The sequence below is a fragment of the Pyrgilauda ruficollis genome, unplaced genomic scaffold, assembly GCF_017590135.1.
Source record: "Pyrgilauda ruficollis isolate IOZ18807 unplaced genomic scaffold, ASM1759013v1 scaffold16, whole genome shotgun sequence".
Lineage (NCBI taxonomy): Eukaryota > Metazoa > Chordata > Aves > Passeriformes > Passeridae > Pyrgilauda > Pyrgilauda ruficollis.
Genome location: NW_024514764.1, coordinates 14,352,762 through 14,372,670, shown reverse-complemented (window position 1 = coordinate 14,372,670; position 19,909 = coordinate 14,352,762). Strand labels below are relative to the sequence as shown.

Sequence of the window (19,909 nt, the reverse complement as noted above, 5' to 3'; positions counted from 1 at the left end):
CAGGAGCAAGGCTCACCGCCCCTACAAGTTCCCTGGGAATAATTAGGGAAGGCAGCCGGATCAGCGAAACCCTAGACCGGCTGCTGCTGCCAACCCGCAGCAGATTTGAGCTACGCCCCTGCTTTGGCTGGAGGAGAGCCTGGCTGGGACGCAGGGCAGGACGAGGCTGCTCCTCTCGGTTCCACGGCAGCCGAGACCTGAACAGCCCCTTTCCTCTCATCCACACTGGCCCTCCATCCTGAAGAAGGTGTTGCGGGAGAAGGACTCACTCTGCTCCTGCCAAGAAGCAGCAGGAGAGGCCCCCAAGGAGCTGTGAGGGACAAGGCTGAGGCACTCCAGCCCCATCCCAGGAGGAGCAGGACTCAGGATGGTCAGACAAGTGTAAATCTCCTCTGCCGGGGTGGCTGCCTTCCCCTGCACTCCAGATCCGCTGCGACTCGGGGCGGGGGCTGGGGGGGACACTGTGCCTGGTGCTGCTGGGAACTCACTGGTTTCCAGCACGTCTGCTGGGGAGCAGGTGCCGAGAACCCTGTCAGGGGAACTCCCAGTGGAAGGGAAAATGCACAGGAAGTCTCGTCTTGGAACCCCTGACCCCCATGTACAGAATCCCAAACCTCCCTGTACAAGGTTCAAACCCCCCCTGTACAGTGCTCCAAAATTTTTCCCTTCACCCTGTGATTGCTACTACTATGCTACTTAAACTTTTGTGACCTGTAATCCTTCATATAAGGTTGGTAATTTGCTCCATGAGTTTAGATCAAATTTCCAGGTGTCTTTGGCTTCCTGCCAGGGTCTCCGAGCCCCTGCCAGGGCTTTGAGACATCCAGAGAGATGTCCTGGGTTCGACAAGGAAGGGGCACAGGGCACAAGGGAATTACATGTGATCCTCCAAATCCCACCACCGCTCCGGGGATTGGTGTTTTCAGGCACCGACATCCCGGGTGGAACACCACATCCCCCCCGAGCAGCCTGCGAGGTTTTCCCAGGAGAGCGCCGCCCCTTCCCCGCCGAGGCCCCGGATCAAAGCAAGCCCCGGGCATTATCCTGGTGCTCCGGGTGTGCTCCTGCCGCGGCGGCCACAAAGGGAACAAGGGCTCCCGCATCACCAGCGAGTGCATCAATTACTTCCAGTGACTGCCTCGTGCTAATCCGCTTCTCCTCCTTCCCCGGGCCGGGTGTCGGGGGGCCGGGCTGCCCCCAGCAGCTCGTGGGTGCAGGCTGAAACCGGCAGCGGTGGTGGGGAGGCGGAGGTGCAGAGATAAAGATGGGGGGTCCCCAAGATTCTGGCAATCCTGCTCCTGCCAGCCCCTCTGCTGGGATTATCCTTCACACAGCCTGTCCCAGGCTAAAAGCTGGGGGGATGCATTGGTGGGGACACGTCCCTCTTCCCTGCCCTGGCCACACAGAGCACCCCGGTACTGGCAGGGCAAGCTCCCTGTGGGACATGCAGCCCCTGTGGGGTGTCAGGAGAGCCCCCTGTGCCTGCGGGCCGATGATCTCCAACCACCAGGCACGAGGCTGTGCACTGTGGGGCACAAAGCTGGCACGGTGCCCTCTTGCCAAGCCAGCAGCTTGGCAAATCCACTGTCACTGTCCTGGCTGTGACAACCCCAAATGTCCCTGCTTGCCAAACTGATGCTGACCCCCTCAACACTGCAGCGCAGTGATGTCCCCACAAACACTACAGTCACCCTACGGCAGCCGTGCTGAGGCTGTGCCCTGTGCCAGTGCACAGAGCTCAGGTAGTACTTGCCTGTTTCACCTGTTCATTTCCCAGAGACACAAATGCCAGTGAAACAACAAATGTTTGTCCTCACCTCCAGCTGAATGGATGCATGTCCCAGCATCATGCCATGCTGTAGGACACCAGTTTATCCCTGTCTGGAGCAGACTCCCATGCACTGGACTGAGAAAAACCCCCATGCAGAGTGCTGGGGAGCACAGAGCCAAGAGCTGACACATCCCAACATGACCTGAAGCTGTACCAGGCCCATGGATCCATTCTTAGCCCCTCTCAGGGCGCTGCGATCCCCCACCCTGCCCCTGTCACTGAGCTGCCAAGCCCCAGCATCCACCCACTCTCCTCCTCTTCCTCCCCGCTCCCCAGCCACGTCTGACATCCACCACCACTCCCCGGCATCAGCGCTGTCTGACCACAGGACAGAGTCCGAAAGCCGGCAGCCCCCAGGCTGAGCAAAGGGAACTTCCCGGGCAGCCTCTCCTTTTAATTGGTGCTAATTGCTGCGTCTGTTCGTGCTGGCTGGGGAGATGTCATTGTTGAAAGGCACAGAGGGGAAGGCTCGGGAAGCTAATCCAGCTTTCAGCCGCTAAGCCCTTCGAAGGCGGGTGATGGAGAAGCTCTTTCAGGTCCCTTCAGAGAGGGCACAAAGCCCGAGAGAGGGAAGGGAGAAAGAAGGGGAGCGAATCAACAGGAAAAAACTACTTTCACACGCAGCTCGAGGAAGGGTCTTTGTGTGCGGGGCTTTTGGGGGGGGGGGGGGGGGGGGGGGGGGGGGGCCGCGGGGGGAAAATGAAAATGAGGGGCTGCCGGGGGGGGGGGGGGGGGGGGGGGGGGGTTGAAGGGATGGCGCTGCGGCCCCGCCTCCTCTTCCCTCTCTCGTTTATCTTTTCAGCTTCATCAGCCAAAAGGGTGATGCAGCTGGGGGCTGGATGCTCAGAGCAAGGGACCGTCATCCCACCCCTGAACGAGGTGGACAGAAAACCTGCAGATGCTACTCAAAAATGAGTCCTCTCTGGTTTAACCCCTTTTGTGCTAGCAGAGCCACCTCCACTGCTATTGTGCTGCTATACTGGAGAATGTGGCAGTGAGGCAGGTGCAGAGTGGGGGGCACAAGGGGGCAGCCAGTGGCGTGAGGTCCTCCTTGTGTCCTGGGTGTTTCCATGGGCTCACACACCTGCTGAAGGCCTCCCCTGCCTGACCTGCAGCAGCCCTTACAGGGTGCAAAGTTGACGGGTTTTTCTGAGCTCCAAAACTCACCTTTCTGAAACAAGTGGAAAAACTCAAGGGCTGACACATTCCCACAGGGCATGAGGTGGCTTAAAGCATCAGCTCCAGCACTTGCTTTGAATCCACTGCCTTTTTAGCCATTCTTAGAAGAAATCTGCTGTAACATGTATATATTGAAGCGGACAGCTGGGTTCTCAACAAGACATTGATCACAAATACTAACAAGTCCTTCTGACCTCTGGCACATCCACTGAGCCTTTCAGAGGCTGATTAATGGTACAGCTCTCCCTTGTCTCCATCTTTCCGCCACCCCCTGAGACCTGGGCTCCTGTCCAGGAGGAGCAAAAGGCTGTTCCTCCCTCTCCCAGACGTTCACAGGGCTCTGGCATCCCCCAGCTCCATCCCAAAGCAGGACAAAAAGTAAAAGTCTCCACCAAAATCCCATAAAGATTAATGAGCAGAAAACCCAACTAATACCAGTTTGATGCTTTGGAAATGTTTCATTCTGTGACAATATTTTTAACTTATGGAAAGCTTTGCAAGGACAGACAAGCTAAAACCACCACACAGACTGAACATGAAGGATGAAATTTCAAACTGGAAACTTCAACCTCTGCCAGGTTTTTCTGCCTGCTCCCTGTCCCGAAGCACATCTCACAGGGAACTGCTGCGATTGCCCCTCCAGCCCATGGACAGCTAGTTTGCTGCCCAAGGGAAAAAATCCCAGAGGGGCATCCCACACTGAGGTCGGCTGACTGGCTGGAAGACACCAGTGATTTTTGAGAGGGTTTTGGAGCTTTGGCTCATGGTGGAATCACTGCATCTCTTACAGGACAACTGCAGCAGAGACAAGGTAGATAGCTGAGCCTTTCCCAATCCTCCAGCACAGGTGATACTCCCCAGCACCTCTGGACAACCACACTCCATTGTTTTGGCTCTTTGGCTCAGCACCCATCACTTCCTACCCTGATGACCTGTTTTAGCATTTCAGCCCCAGAGAGCAAAAACATTTAAAAATGCCTTACCCAGACACTCATTGGCCTCACGGGCACTAGCCCGCTGCCAGGGCCGGTCGTAGTGGAAGGGCTTGCAGCGGTCGCACTCGGGTCCCTCTGTGTTGTGCTTGCAGTCGCACACCAGTTTCTGCTCCTTATCCTTAATGCAGCGTGCCGCGTGCCCATTGCACTTGCAGCGCCCGCCGACCTGCAGCTCCCCCACCGCATAGTAGTAGGGGGTGGAGCCCGTGGCCCCCTCCTCCTCGCCAGCGTCCCGGCTGCCCAGGTCACGGATCAGATGCGGGCGGCTGAAGATCACGCGGATGTCGGTGGCCGTCACCCAGTCCTGGAGCACGGGGCTGCTGTCGAAGTCCTGGGCCGAGGGTCGCCCGTCGAGGGTGCTGAAGGCGATGAGCCCCCCGGTGAGCGGGTAGAGGTCAGTGAGGCCATCGGTGCACAGGGCCTCCTGCTCGTTCTGCTTGGTGACTGTGGCTTTGCTGGGCTTGCCGTAGATCTTACGGCACTGGGAGGAGTAGTACTGGTAGGGCACCCAGGTCTTGCCGTAGTCCATGGACTTGAGGATGGCGGTGGACTCGGGCCGGGGTGAGCAGAACTGGAGGCTGACGTAGACCACCTCAAACTTCTTGCCAAGGGAGAGGGTGAGGGTGACGTTCTGGGGTGAGTGGTGGAGGGTTTCCGAGCGCCAACAGGTCATGTTGGAGGCGGTGTTGAGGTCAGTCAGGTAGGCGGGTGGATGGGCTCGGCGGGGGTCCGAGGCATTGCAGTGCCGTGTTGGGGGCTTCCCGCACGTGCTGGAAGCTTGAACCTCCTTCCCAAAGGCAGCGTTGACAAATTCAGGGATGCAGCGTCGAGGAGCACCGCTCTCATCATAGCAAGGGTCTGGGGGGGTCTGCTGGGCCACGAAGGGGTTCACTGTCTGGGACAGGCCCAGCATGGCGGTGGTAAGGAGCAGGCGCAGGAGCTGCAGGACCTCCATCCTTCTGGGGAGAGGGAAGTGGCTCCTCCCTGCAGGAAGAAGAACAAGAGTGAGCGGTACCAGCAGTGTCATGGCCACAGCACCACCCATATTGGGAGGGCTGGTAAGGGATGGAAAACTCCCCCATGTCTGGTCCATCACCTGTACCCATCTTCCCACCCTGTATCCACTAATGCAGTATCCTGGAAGCAGGGCAGGGAGGCAATTACTTCGTGTTGTCTCATCCACACCAATCCCTCACTGCTCATCAGCGGGACTGAAATACCATGGAAATAGGAAAAGGGCCTGAGCTTTGAGTGCAAGGGGTTGAAATTGGGGTACAGCCCTTCCCTGGCCTCTTACAAACTTCCTGTGGTGACAGGAATGTTCCTGTCTGCCAGCAGCCCTGGCTGTCACACAGTTCAGAGACACTGTTACTGCATGGCTGACAAGGGCTGGTGGTGGGGAAGAGTTAGGGGAGATCTTTCAGATGCAACAGGAGCTACAAACCCCAAGTTATCCACCTGTGGCACAAAATAGCTCCTGACGGAGCAGGAGAAACAGACAGCAGCAAAAACACCTTGAAGGCACAGTGTGCAAGAGGCAGGGGCTCGTTGGCTTTCTTTGCTGGCCATGGGCACAGTGGCTTCTCCAAGCCAGGGGCTGGATCCCCTCCATATTCCTCTGCCACACTGCCCAGCAGCAAAGGAAGTTATTCTGGCCTCACCCCCAAGAAATCCAGGTCTGGGTCTGGTATGTTTGTTGACTGGGGGAAAGGCCAGGACCAAATCCAGGACCTGGCTGGGCCCTCTCTCAGCAGCTGCTGCACAGGGCTAGGAAGCTTAGTGGCTCCCAGGGGATGTGGCCCATCTTCTGAGTTATTGGCTTGAAGAGTGGAAAAGCTGTGGAGGTCACATTCCCTCCTGCTGGTTCTGAATGCATGAAGGACTTCCACACAATGCAGATTGGCCATGTCCCATTCTTGCCATAGCAGACCCCTGAGCCTCCCGGATGGGTGGGTGCCATCAGCCCTACCATCCCATGGGTTGTGCTGAGCCAAAGCCAAGTTGTCCAGCCTCGACCAGCCCAATGCCATGACCAGGCAGGAGAAGGGGTCCCCTGATTGTCCCCTCTCCCACTAGTAAATCTTTACAGGATGACTTGTGCTTCTGTCTGAGGAACAAAGCTCTGCATGACCTAGCCCAGTATCCCCAGCTCCAGCCTCCACCTACAGCCCCAGTGCCACTCCTGCCTGTCCAGCTGCCCACTCTGGCCAAAGGAGGCTCCAAGGAACAGCCCATTTCAATGACCCAGAACCTTTTCTTTGGTTTGTTATCCCATTTTGCAAAGAAAAAGGAGCCATGACTGTGGAAGAAAACAGCCTCTCCAGGCTGCCAAACCACTAATGAGGGGAAGCTCCTCCCTGCCCAACCACGGTCAGCCCAGCAGCCACAGCCTGTGCCTACCAAGGGAGCAATGGAGACAGGGGTCTCAGCCCATCCTAGGATATCTCTCCCAAGGCAAAACCTGCCCCTGCCACTTCCGTGCTGTTTCCTCATTGCTTAATCCTCTGCTGATGGAAAAAGAGATGTTAAAAATTGGCAGCTCCCTTGGTGGTCCCTGCATCACCCCAGCAGCACAGTTCCAGCTTTACCACAATGCTGCAGAGCCTTTTGGGGACATGTCAGCCCATGGTTTGGTGACTTGGCTGCCAGCAAGACAAAGGATACTGTCCCTGGAGTGCCCAGAGCATTGAGAACCCAGTACTTGAGGAGTGTGGCTGCAAGATTAGAGACTGCAGGGATGTAGCAGTCACCACAGCAGAGGAGGTGCCATGCCATGAGCACCAGGCAGTGAAGAACATTCCCCCTTGTAGACTGCAGGCAGCCTAAAGGGCCCTGTTGGGACTCCTGGCCCCACTGCAGGCAGCCGCCTCCTGGGCAGGAGATGAAGCTATGGCTGCTGCCAGATCCCTGCATCTGCTTGTTGAGCAGAGGGTGCAGCTGGTGAGACCCCCAACACAATCCTGACAGGACGACCCCCAACCCCTGCCTGGTGCTGAGCGGCGCACTGTGGGCACAAGAGCCTGCCAGCCCATTGGTAGAGCTCTGCTCCTGTATTCTCGCCCAGCAAGGTGCTGATGGACCCCCCTCAATGCCCGGCAAGACCCGGCCATGCACGTACTTGCAGAAACCAGCACAGCACCTTTGGCCCTGCCAGCCCTCTGCCCCTCCAGCTACACATCCCACAGAGGGCACACAGTCAGGTGCTGCAGCCATCGCCTCCCATTCCACCACCCGCAGGGCAGCACTAGCAGGGACACAACCCTGTGCACCAGGAGGAGAGAGGAGAAACCCCCAGGGGTCCACAGCAACTGCATCCATCCACTCCAGGGAGAATCAGGTTATATGGAACAAGGCATCTACTAAACCCTGCCAACAAAGAGTCTCCTCCACCTCCTCTCTGCTATGCGGCAGCAAGATGACAGGAGTAGGGACGTGCTCAAGCAAAGGCCTTTTAATTTCCTCTCTGGTAGGACACAAAGGTGTGGGGAAACCCTTGCCCAGGGGAAAGCGACAGCAGCAGCATCTCTGGTAGCCAGGGGAGAGGCCACAGAAGACCTGGAGCAGCAGGTCTAGGACCCAGGACTAGGTTACTACTGGTTTTAGGCACGCATGGGGTCATAAGCATTGCTTGCTCATTCTCCCTGCCCCAGTGGGGAGCTTTGTCCCTCCTGCCAGTCTAACCAAAGCACAAGTCCCTGAGGTTCAGTGTTAAAGTTTTGGTGGCTCTGCTGTGGGGAGCAGCCACAGGGGAGCCAACAGTCGCTCAGCAGCACATCAGCACTGCGGAGGCAGGGCAGGAGTGGAAATCATTATCATCCGCAGGACCACACACAGGCACTCCGTGCTCAGCTCACCCCATTATCCCACTGAAAGAGAGCTGGGACCAGTAGTCTCTGTGGGCCTCACCTCCGTATTGGAGAGGAGGGCAAGATGCAATCTGCTCCCTTTCATGCATATTCAGCGTGACCCTGGGACTGCCGGCAAGCTGCCAGAGAGGCCTGGGAGTGGGTATTTCTCTCCTTGGTCCCCATCTGCCCCCCCCTTCCACTTCCCATTTTTGCTGCCCCGGGCTCAGATCAAATGGAGACACTGCTGACTAAGCAGAAAGAACTGGGATGACCCCTGGGTGCCGAATCCAGCCCAGCATGTTCCTGGATCCGGCATGAAGAGGGGCATGAGCAATGGAGCCCCTTTCCCAGGGACAGCATCCCGAAAGTGTCCCCAGCAAGGGTCTCTGGTGGCTGCCAGCTCCCTGCCACCAGCAGCAGCCGTGGCCCGGGGAAATGCGGCAGCGGGGCTCACCCTTCCCGAGGAAGCGGCCACCCTCCAGCTCCTCCCCAGAAACGGCTGCATTTTTGAGGTGGGCGATTTCCTCACTCCTCCACCCCGGGAATGCTAACAGCCGTGCGGCTTGGAAGGAAGTCATGCTGCCAGAGTTCTTCAGAAGTGCTTTAAAAAAAAAAATTAGCTTCCACATCCAACACCTCCACACCCCTTCTCTCTACAACCACACACTTCCCAGAGCAACCAGCAGTGTTTCCCTGTCTTGTGGGAGACTTGTCAGGGCGATGCTCCAGCCCACCGTGGGCTTCTTTTCCATCATCTTTGCAGGAGGCAGTGCCACCGAGGGTGATGCTGGGTGCAGATGCATGCCTTGAGCTCCAGGTCTCCTGATACTGAGCTATGGGGTAGGTGCTTGGTTCCCAAAATAGAATGGATGAGGCAAGTGCAGCAGGTGAGGCAGGGCAAGGAGAGCAAACTTCCCACAACGTGGATGCTGGTCCCTACAGCAGGCCCAGGATCACCACCTGGCAGACTGGGGCCACAGCAACTTTGCTGAAGTAATTACAGGATTAGGTGGAACAACACAAGGCAGGGAGGGAAACAGGTTATTAACCAGATTTGATCCCAGGACCTTTGCAGCACAGGAGCAGCCTTCTCTAATTAAAGTGGAGGGGAAGGCATGAGTGGTGCTCTGCTGTCAGAAACATGTGGGCTTAGAGGGCAGGTGATGGCTAAAGCTGAGCAGCCAGCACTGCCCTGGAAGGGGATGGGAGAACCCCAAGGAATGACAGGGGAATGGAACTGCACTCCTGCCAGGGACCTGTGCTGCTCTCCCAGGCTGATGACCCCACACTGATGCTGCTGCCATGCTGCAGCCCACTGCGTTTCTCCTCCAGGCCAGGACAGCATAGTGTGTGGGGGAATTGCATCACTTGAGGAAAATACATGGCCTCACTTGGAACTGGTTGAGATGGGAATGACTGGTCCCCATGAGGTGCTGCAGCGGCCTGTGCACAGAGATAAGGTCCTGGGTGCCAGCAGGGATAGAGCCACCCACCCCCATGAGGCACAAACATGTGCTGCAAAAGCCATGGATCAGGAGGCAGAGATTCCTGGGCAAGGACCAAAAGACCTGAGTACTTCAGGGAGTCCAACAACTAAGACTCTTAGGTAAGACTGATTCAGGAGGACTGCTGGTTCCTGAACTGTGTCATCCCCAGTAAAGCCCACCAGCACCTCAGATGTCCTCTGTGAAGGAAGCCACTGGGAGGATGGGACAGGACCCAAAGCAGAACATAAATGATGTGCTCAAAGAAGCTGTAACCAGGCACAAATGACCAGAGCATGTCCCTTAACCAGGGTGTATCTGCTGCTACAACCTGCACATTTCTACCTTGTTACAGACCCTTTGTAATGAGGGCATCTGCACCCCCTTGCCACATGTGCTGTAGGAGCCACCCCGTGCAGCTCTGCCCCAGCCCATGAACAAGATCCATCCTGGGGCACTACCAGGGTCCCGGATACCCAGGTCCCTCTTCCACCATGCCGATGCCAGCTCAGGGAAGCTTAATTCCTCCAGCCAACAAACAGAATAAGGCCCAAACTTTGCTCTGGCTGTGGATAAATCATTCCATGTGTTACTGGGATATAAAAACACAACTGAGAAGTATTTAAAGTGAAAGGAAAAAAGGAAAAACTCCATGGAGCCAAGGTACTGGTCCGGCTCACTTTTCCAGGGGGAGGGAGTGTGCGCTGGGAGAAGCTGGAGGGATGCAGTGTGGCTGGGAGTGCTAATCGCCTTCCCAGCTGCTAATGGAGCAACTGGTGCCCACTTGGGACTTGGCTAATGGCACAAAGGAGATGCCTCACTTTCCTTTACAAGCTCCCTCATCTCTCCTGATATTTAAGTATCAGAAGCTTCTGAGTGCTTATGGCCCCACATCTGCAGGGCTGCCTACTCCACACAGCCCCTCGGGCTCAGCCTCCTGCACGCACAGCTCAGGGGGGCAATTACACAGCAGCATCTTCCTGCAGCAGGCACTGCAGGTGATGGATATTGCAATGCACTCTTGGCAGGTCGGAGCCAGAATTACACAAGCCATACGATACCCCAGCGGTGCCAGGAGACACGTACAAATTACACTGCACACAGGAAAGGATGGGCCAGATTCTGACCTCAGTGCTTTGGCATCAGCCCGAAGTAACTCCATTCACATCGGGCCAAACCAAGACGTAAGCAACTCCATTCAAATTTACACTGGCATACCTGTGGTCAGGATCTGGCCTGGCTTGAATTAGTTGCAGCCTGATTTGTTACAAAAGGCAGCAACAGAGCCCAGATTTCCAAGGTTATCGAAAACAATCAAAAAAAAAAAAAAGAAATCCACCATAAAACAAACAGTTCCCAGGCTACTCAGTTATGTGCATGGAGCTGTCATATGCAGGATGCTCGGACACATCCCTGCTCACCAGTTTCAGTAACTCATAAACTATGCTGACCACAGGAAGGAGGGACCAACACCCAGCATGGGTGTCCTGCTGGGTCTCCCATGCCTACTCTGCTCACCATTGGCTGTAGGTAGAGGAGACTTCAGCATAGTATCACCCATATGATGTGGACCTGAATCCATTTTGCTGCAAAGCTCTTGCATCCCCCAGCTAGTGCAAGCTGGAGGTCTCCTCCTAATGTTCCCAATGCAACAGCAGCTCAAGGAGACATTTGGAGCCCTTGACCTTGCAGGACAAGCAAGCACTGCCTGGATGCATCTGGACAACTCAGGGTATTCTACGGGTTTTTTTTCTACCCCATTTATTAACCTCTACTACATCTTGACCAGTTAGTTTTTTTTTACCCAACTCTAACCCCACTCCAATCTCCCAAACCCCTTTGCACATTCCTACCACAGTGCTTGGCTCTACTGAGTGGTCTCAGCAGCATCCCTCAAGGTGCAGAGGGTTTTCCTCCCACTACTCCCAGTGGATGCAAGGGACTCAGAGTTCCAGTCCAGAAGTCCTCATTGCCTCCACTCCTTTCCACTCTATATGAGAATAAAGTGATCTGGTTTCCATAACATCCCTCACTGCATTTTCACAACATGCCGGGCACAGATGTTGAAAATAGTCTGGATGAATATTTAAAATGGTATTCAGAAATGACAGCATTTGGCCAGTTTTGAAAGATCTCTCATATCGGGCAGAGGATGGCTCACAACAACAGGCTGGAAACACACTGCACTTTGACATCTCCTTTTTTTTTTTTACCCCCTCTCTGGCTATTGGTACAATATTTCATGCCCCTGGTGTCCCACAGTCTGTTATTGCTTGAGTGTCAGCCAAGCCTGCAGCATTAGGAAGAAGCTGTCGTGTACGTTTTTAAACATCATGGGGCAAAGCGGAATATGGAAAATCTGTCGCGTTTCCACACCGAGTGCAAGTGTCCTGCGCAGGCTCAGGGAGGGGCTCGAAGGGGCACAAAATAATGGCTTCCTTATGGGGCAGGGCCTGACTAACCAGAATGGGGGAACAGGAGGCAGAGGTGCTGCCTCAACACCCTCGACATGCTGGGCTGCTTCCCTGCTGAAGACGTCTCAGCACATCCCCCAAGGTGCGCACTGATGCTCACCTCCTTCTTCAGGGCTGGGGAAACCTCCTCTCAGAGTCACACCTCTGCCAGCAGCCAGCCAAGGTGGGACCTCCATTCCAGTCCAACCCAGACTGAACACACCATTGTTCTGGTGCTCAGAGAGCGGTGGAAATGCTCCTCAGCCTGGATGCCTAGCAGCTTGCATTTCTGGTGAGCATCTTGAGCTCGCTCAGCTGCATCCCTAGGCCAGGCTTCTCTCTTCCACAGCCTACAGTCACACATCAGCTCCTGCCCAGCCTGGCATTACATCTTCCCTCTTCTCTGCAGGGACCTACCTTCCTTCCACACACAGGTAGAAGAGGAAGGGGTGTTGGGACCCTTTCAGCCCACCCTGCTCTTGGACTGCTGGATCTCCTGTCCCCTCATCAGCCCACTCCGAACAGGTGTCAGAGCAGCACAGCAGCTCCCTCTGTTTTGTGAATGGGATATTGCAGAAAAAGAGAAAAAAAGTTGCCCTCCATCCATCCAAACACAGTGGAGGATGTTTCCAGCACACAGCCGAAAACCACATTCCTCTCTACTGGTTACAGAGAGCTCTAGCCTCTCCTGGCTCTGAGAGACAGGCAACAGCAAATTTGGCCAGGGAAGATGGATCTGTGGCATTTTCAGCCATGCAGGGTGTGCACATCCATGTCTGCACTCACTATTGCCTCAGCCTGGCTACTGGTCCAACACAAATGGCACGGATGGAGGTGGGGATCCTCAGCCTGGCTTACATCCCATATGTTCATGGGATGAGCTCCCTGAGAGAGGAGTGCTGCCTAGATGAGCATCAATCCAGCAGGACCCAGTGCTTCCAGAGCAGCTCGTGCTCCTGCCCACGGGGCCTTCCTCACCCACCCTGCTTGGTGACATAGCAGACTGCCAAGCACCATGTCCCCATCACACCAGTTAGTCCTCATCCAAGAAAGGTATTTCCACCCACCCACTCTCCAGTGGGCTAGGGAAGTTGCAGGATGGCGTTTTGAGGAAATGAGGTTTCAGCAGCTCCAAGAGAAGAAAGCAAAAGCAAACCCACCAAATGCAGCCCAGCTTCCCTTCCTGTGAAGCTGCTCACTCGCACGTTCACTGGCCAGAACTCTCACCCCAGATGTGGCTCAAGGGCCAGGTGCTCGGGGTGCCGAGGGTCTCACCCAGTCTGGCTCCAGAACTGCAACGGAGCAGAGCACATCCCACGGGAGCCGTTTCCAAAGGGAGCCGACTGACCCCACAGGGGAGTCTCTCAGGGCAGCCGTGCTGCGAAGGGACCAGCGATGGACCCCAGCCTGTGATGGTGACAAGAGCGATGCCGCCCGCCCAGATGGCTTTGTGCCGGCGGAGCCCTCACGGAGAAGGGCCTGCGGTGGGAGCGGCGGGCAGGGGACCACGTGCATGCCTCGTGCCCGGTCAGCCGGGGCTGGCACCGCAGGCTCGGCCTGGCAGGGCTCCCGCCGCTGCCCGCACCGCAGCCGCACGGAGCGGGGCCGGGGCTCCGCCGGGCTGCGACACTGCGGGGCTCCCTGCAGCGCCGAGAACCCCCGAGCCGGCTCTGCGGGCGGCGGCAGCGAGCCGGGCCGAGCCGAGCCGGGCCAGAGTGCGGAGCGGCGGCCGGAGCTGCCCGGGGACGACAGCGGGGCTCAGCGGCGGGCGGGCGGCCCCGCTGCGGGGAAGTCCCGTTCTCGGCGGTGAAAGGATGGAAAGGGAAATAAAGGGAGGGTGAGTGCGGGGGGAGAAGGAGGAATAAAAGGCAACGAGGGAGGGAGCGGTGGGGAGGAGAGCGGGAGCCCGGAGCGCCGGGAAGTTGGGAGCGCAGCTTACCGCGGCCGGGCAGGTAGCGGAGCCGGTCTGGGCGACAGGTCCGGGAGCGGCGGCGAGAGGAGCCGGGGCCGCGGCGGGGCGGACGGCGGGCAGGGGTAGCTCCTTCCCGGTGCTGGCCGCAGCACGAAGAAAGCAAAAAAAGTGAAGAAAAGGGTGTGTGTGGGGGGAAAGCAATGATAACAAATTTCCAGGGAATCGTGCGTGAGGGACGAAATAAAGCGAAATAGTGGAAAGCGGGAGCGCTGCTCCCGGCGGTGCGGGCGGGTCCCAGCGCCGTGCCCACAGCCGGCCGCGCTCCCGCCCGCTCCACCGTACCGCCCGCGGCTGCTTCGGCTGCGGGAGGGAGGGGGGAGGCGGCAAGGGAGGGCGAAAAAGGAGAGGAAAGGGAAAACAAAAAACACCCCTTAAAAAAAAAAAAAAAAGAAAAGCAAGAATTGGAGAAACTGAGCCCCGACCACCGCCTGGACGTGGAATAAAAAGACTCCAATAAATCCCGGGTTGAAAAGAAGGGAAAAGTCACCTCCCCGAGGAAATCAGAAGCAGATTTCGAGCCATTTAATCACATGCAGGGAGGTGTGTGCGTGTGCGCCGCCCGCCGCCGCTGCCAGCCCTGCCTCCGCCCTCCGCCCCGCCGGCAGCCCAGCGGGCAGGGCTGGAGCCGGGCGGGAAGCGGGGCCGCCCCACCGGCGGGCAGCTCTCCCCGCGGGGTCCCGGGTGCCGCCGGTCAGCGCCGCGGGGGTCCCGGTGGCCGCGGTCCCACCTGCTTCCTGGCCAGTCCCGCTGCACCCCGGGAGTTCGCTCAGCCCACAGCGGGTCCATCCCCGCGGAATGCGGGTGGCTGCCGGCCGTAGCCCACCACGCCGAGGGCTCAGCGGTGCCGCAGCCAAGGCAGCCGATTATTCTCCCTCTGCTTCCCAAAGCAAATGAGGCATTTACCAGGCGGAAGCAGCTCCTCTTATGGAGAAAGCTGGAGTCTCCGCTCCATCCCGTGGTGCAGGGGCTTTTTACGCGCTGCTGCACCAGAGTCGCCCTTGGTCTCTGATTTTTGGGTAAGGAAGGAGAGAAGCGGGGCATTTACGTACCCAGCACAGCTGCCTCCAGGCTGCCCCCGGGGGCTGCTCCGCTATCCCCAGACCACCTGCGAGCGGGCCACGAAAAGGTGAAACTAATTTAACCAGTTTGTGCGAGGCGGTGGAGGAGAGCAGGAAACTCGGACCTGGATTCTCTCTCTCACTGGGGCCGTGTTCACAGCCCTGTGGCCCCCACATCTGCCAGTTTGGCCTGGGGAACATCCTCTTGCAATTGCCCTTGCAATGGATGTGAGGACTGAAGCACCGGAGGTGGGAAGAAGGGCAAGGTGCCAGCACAGTGCCCATCCGTTATGTTCAAAGCCCGCACCCACCATCACCCTGCTCCCGGGGGACCCCTGGTTACCCACATCCTGTTGCTCTGGGGCAGCAGGTTGCAGGAGCAGCTCTCCCAGCCGGCTGGCAGATGCTCATTGAAGGAGCAGACCCCAGCTGGCTGCGAGCCCCAGGGGAATTGCTGTTTGCTGCTCTCTGCCTTGTTGCACTAAAGACGTTTCCCCTCCTATTCCAGCAGCAGGGACGTGGATAAGCAAGAGTGAAGTCACCAGGATGGAGGAGACCTTGGCCATGAGCAGGGAAACATCCAGGCTCTAAGTCCAGTGCTATGGGTGTCTTGTAGCCCTTGTCTCTCTCACATTTGGAGAGCTGGGCAGTCAAGCCAGAGGCCATGAAAGCAGCTCCAATGCAGCTGCTAGATGGGACACTAGTGCAGGGCCAATGTTTGCTTTGTGTGTGATCACATTAGACTGCGGGACTGAGCAAGGCCCAGCGTTGCCAGGACAGTGTGGCACCATGGAGAGGCTGGGATGGTGAAGGCAATAGGGCAAAATGGGGCATGGCTAGAAGATCATGAAGTGACATGAAGCAGGAATTGTCCAAGGGATGGACCTGAAGGCATTTTCCTCACCTGGAAACAGAAGGACAACCATGAACAGGAGCTGTGATACTGACCCAGCCTGACCTGGCCACTCCAGGGTGGTGCTGAGCTGGGGGCCTGCATCACCACAACCTCAGTGCTGCTGTTTGCACACCCATTGGACCCCCACCCTCCTGTGACTCAAACATGGTGTTGGAAGTGCTGGCCACCATATGGAAAAGTTTTGGGGCTGCTCTCCACAGGCATTACATCAGTGAAAGCCCAGTTGAGATGGGCAGAAGCTGTTTCCTGAATCCCTGTTTCCCCTATTCCCTCTTCATAGGATGGAGAGCCTGAGAGAAAGGTGTAAATCTGGGTTTGGCAAATGGGAGTGCTACAGACATCAGCAGGGATGGAACACTCACTGAGGTAGGAATCAGACTGAGACTCTGTTGGTGTTCCTCAGCATGCTGACATTACCCAGTGTTCGCTGCCTTCCTGGGCAGATCTGGACTGGCAGGACGAGAGGGCAAACACGCTGTTTGTCACCCTGCAGTCTGCAGGAAGCTCTGCCCATTGCAAGCTCCCGTTCTGCATCCATTCCTGCTCCTTGTGCCTCATGAAAGCACAGCATCTGGTGCCAGCCAGCCCTCCCAGTCAACAAAGGATTGCTGAAAGGACACACACATCCACAAACTGTTGGAGCAAAAGCACCAGCACCAAGTCAGCTGGGGCAGATACAGAATTGTCGAATGGGTTGGAGGGACCTTAAAAGATCATCCAGTCCAATTGCACAGCAGGGATATCTTTCACTAGACCAAATTGCTCATTCAAACCTATCCTTGAGCACTTTCAGGTATAGGGCAGACATAGCTTCTCTGGGCACCCTGTGCCAGGCCCTCATGACCCTCCCAGGGAAGAATTTCTTCCCAGTATCCCATCCATCCCTGCCCTCTGCCAGTGGGAAGCCATTCCCTATGTCCTATCACTGCAGAGGCCCTCTCCAGCTCTGTTGGAGCCACTTTAGGAATTGGAAGGGGCTCTAAAGTCCCCCTGGAGCCATCTGGCCCCCAGGCTGATGCCCTCTTTTACCCTCTGTACCTCGCCCCCCCACCATCCCCACTTCCCCTGCAGCACACGCTCAAAGCCGGTCCAGCCCTGCAGAGGACTCCCCTGGCCATTGCCTTGTGCTCACAGAGCGGCTCGGACACAGCACCGGACAGCGGAGAGTGGACAGCGGGCAGCGGAGAGCGGGGAGCAGAGAGCGGGCAGCGGGGAGCGGAGAGCGGGCAGCAGAGAGCGGGCAGCAGAGAAGCGGAGAGCAGAGCGCGGGCAGCCGAGTGCGGGCAGCGGGCACTCGAGCCCCCCTTGCCCCGCGGTCGGTGCGCGGCGCTCTTGCGCCCCCTGCCGGTCCCGCCGCAGCGAGGAGCCGCGGCCGCGCAGGGCAGCGGGGTGCCCCGGTGCGCGGTGACGCCGGGGCCCGGAACCCCCTGGCTGGCTCACTTGCTGATGAGCCCAGCTGTAATCCAGTCCACAGCCCCGCCCCATCACGGCGTGTTGGAACGGCTCCTTGAGGTGAAGGCTCATGTTTCCAGACAAGCAGGGAAGAGACCCTACATACTGCCTTGCCACGTCCTTCTTCAACCTCTTCACTGGAGAAGGAAGAGGTTTACTGCCAGAAGGGAGGACTCTTTCTTTTGACTGGTCCCAGAGGCCCTTCTCCCAGTGCACTAAGAGAGGAGGATCCTGTTTCAGCCACTGGGTCATCCTCAGGATGACTCCATAATTCTCATGTTTCTCTTCTTTCTGTGCTATTTACTCTTCCAAGGGCACCTTATCTGCCTCCCTTTTGGGACTATCAGTCTCCCGACAGACACATCTGCCTTCCCACCCTGTGCTCAGAATCTGTTCCCACACGTGGTTTCTTCTGGAGGGCAGATCACAGCAGCTGCTGCCAGGAACTGATATGTGACCTTGCAGGGAGGTACAGGCGCTCTCCTCGTGGGGTGTGATTTGCCCAAGGCATCCTGCCATGCTCTGTCACACCAGTGGCTTGGGACCCACCTGAGCCTTAGCAGCTCCTTGGAGTCTGTTCCCTCCACCCTGACTCTCCTGCTCGCCACCAGCCTTCCCGCAGGCCCAGTGCATCCATGATGCATTTGGGTCCTTCCTCTTGCTCTGCACAGCTGGGGAACACAGATGTCCTGGGCTGCCTGCCCAGCCTGGGGTCCACGTGCTGGCAGCACCCAGGGTTTGAGCACTGTGGGAATATGGTGGCAGCCCAAATAGGCACTCCCTGGGGACCTGTAGCCCTGCTCTGGGCCGCAACAGCTCTTCTCTGCCACCCAGAAAGGCCAGTAGGGGCAGTTCACCCTGGTGGAGACAAGGTTTGTTGAAAGGTTTGCAGTGAGTGTGGCTTGGGGAAATGGAATCCAGTGTGACATCACCAACAAACCCAGCATATAATTCTATATAACCCATATAACCACTGCAGTGTCATTACATGGACTATGCCCTACCCTGCCCCTGTTCACCCCAGCATAAACATTGCACAGGCCTGGCACAGTGCTGGAGCTTCAGCGTACAGCCCCAGGCTAAGGTGGGGCAGCGCAAGGGACCACAGTCTGCTAGCAAGGCTGGAGAGATGCTGAACCTGCAGCAGTGTGTGCTGAGGCTATGTTCTGGTGACATTGCCATTCCCGGTCTTGGACTGGAAAGATGCTGCACAGGTTGGGGACAATGTGCAACACAACCCTCAAACACACTCCATGCCCCAGGAGGTGGCAGTTCTGCCAGCACTCCAGGTCCTGCTCTTCTAGCACATCTTCAGCTCAGTGTTATCCCCTGTGACAACTTTTAGCCCATGGCAAAGGGATTTGCATGGTGCTGCTTACAGTGAAAACTTTCCTGGACAGTGCTGAATGTGATGAGTATGTCCCAGGTCACCCTATTCAGCAAGCAGCTGGGGTCAGGAATTCATTTTGTACCTCTTTCTCTCTCATCAGCTTCCTGAGCTGCAAGACTAAGCCAGGCCCTTTTACTGAACATGCTTTGGTTCATCTTTATCTAATTCCATCCCCTCATCACTGCCATGGCTGTGTGTGCAGACCACTCAAGAATGTTACCCCCACACCTTATGCTTCTGTCTGCGCCACCCTGCTCTGCAGCGACTGCTATGGCACCGATACGTTCCTTCCCCACGGCAGGCAAAGGGACACACGTGTCCCCAAGGGCGCGATCGCAGCAACCCGGGGGGAGCGGCGGGTGCGCCCCGGCCCGGCTCGGCCCGGCGGCCGCGAGATGGAGCCGTTCCCCCGCGGCTGCGGCCGCCGACCTCGGTCTGTGCCGGGGAGAGGCTCCGGCAGCCGCGAGCGAGTGGATGGGAACGCCGGATACGCCGGTCCCACGGGGCACTGACAGCTGAGTGTGTGTTTCCATTGGCGGGGGGATGCTGCGCCTGTCCTTTTGCCATCAGGGGAAAGATGCTGTGCTTGTCACAAGAGGGAGGACGCTGAGCGGCTTGCACGCCTTGTGCCGCGGCAGGAGCCTCGGCATGCTCTCGGGGCGACGGGGGCCTCTAAGGATGCACAGCGGCCCGCCAGCGGCATCTCTGCTGAGCGGGATTATGTGGCTGCAGAGTGAGGGTTTCTCCTGGGAAACAGCTCTCCTGAATTTTAAGAGCTGTTTTCCAGGGGCCCAAATGCTGTTCACGGGCCTGAAGTCAGAAGCAAAACTTAGCTTTAGTACAAGGGGCTCTTTTAATAAACCTCATCAGCTACCTCAGCATCTTCATGTGCTGGGGACCCCGCTTCATCTGCTCTCGTTTCCCTGCTCCAAGCCTTGTGCAGGGATCAGAAGGAGTCGGGCGGTGCTCCCTCGAACCGGAGGAATGTGAGCCCTGCCGGCTGGCAGATAACACCTTGTCTGCAGCGTTGGAGCAGCAGGCAGCCACCGCAGAGCGATGTGGCAATCGGAGCACAGTGTGTGCCTGGTGCTTCAGGGGTGTTCCCAGCGAGACACCAAGCGAGGAGGTCCACAAACCTGCCTGGCAGATGGAGACGGTCCTGTGTGAGCCGGGAGCAGCTTGCTTGCTAGCTGGCTCTGGCACGGCTGGGGTTGAGGTTTGGCTTGTGTCTTGTTTGCTCCAAACCAATTCAGTGTTTGGGTAGATTTGGATTGGGATTTCAGAGAGCCTCAGCAGCCTGGGCCATGCCTCTGCTGCTTAGTTTGGCACAG

The 19,909-nt window shown here is 57.3% G+C and overlaps 1 protein-coding gene across 3 annotated transcripts in view; it reads right to left on the bottom strand.

The window, feature by feature from the left end:
- Positions 1–14,327, bottom strand: part of NTN3 (netrin 3) — a 30,973-nt gene extending 16,646 nt beyond the window's left edge. The window contains exons 1-3 of one of the 3 annotated variants that reach the window (XM_041462824.1): positions 14,250–14,327; positions 13,730–13,841; positions 3,994–4,989 (exon numbers count right to left, since the gene is read on the bottom strand). In XM_041462824.1, the coding sequence (XP_041318758.1) occupies positions 3,994–4,960 (967 nt within the window). In that variant the 5' untranslated portion in view covers positions 4,961–4,989; positions 13,730–13,841; positions 14,250–14,327. Of the gene's footprint in view, positions 1–3,993; positions 5,099–13,729; positions 14,032–14,249 lie in introns of those variants that run through there. The other 2 variants (XM_041462823.1, XM_041462822.1) reach the window with 2 other exon arrangements.
- Between the last annotated feature and the right edge of the window lie 5,582 nt (positions 14,328–19,909).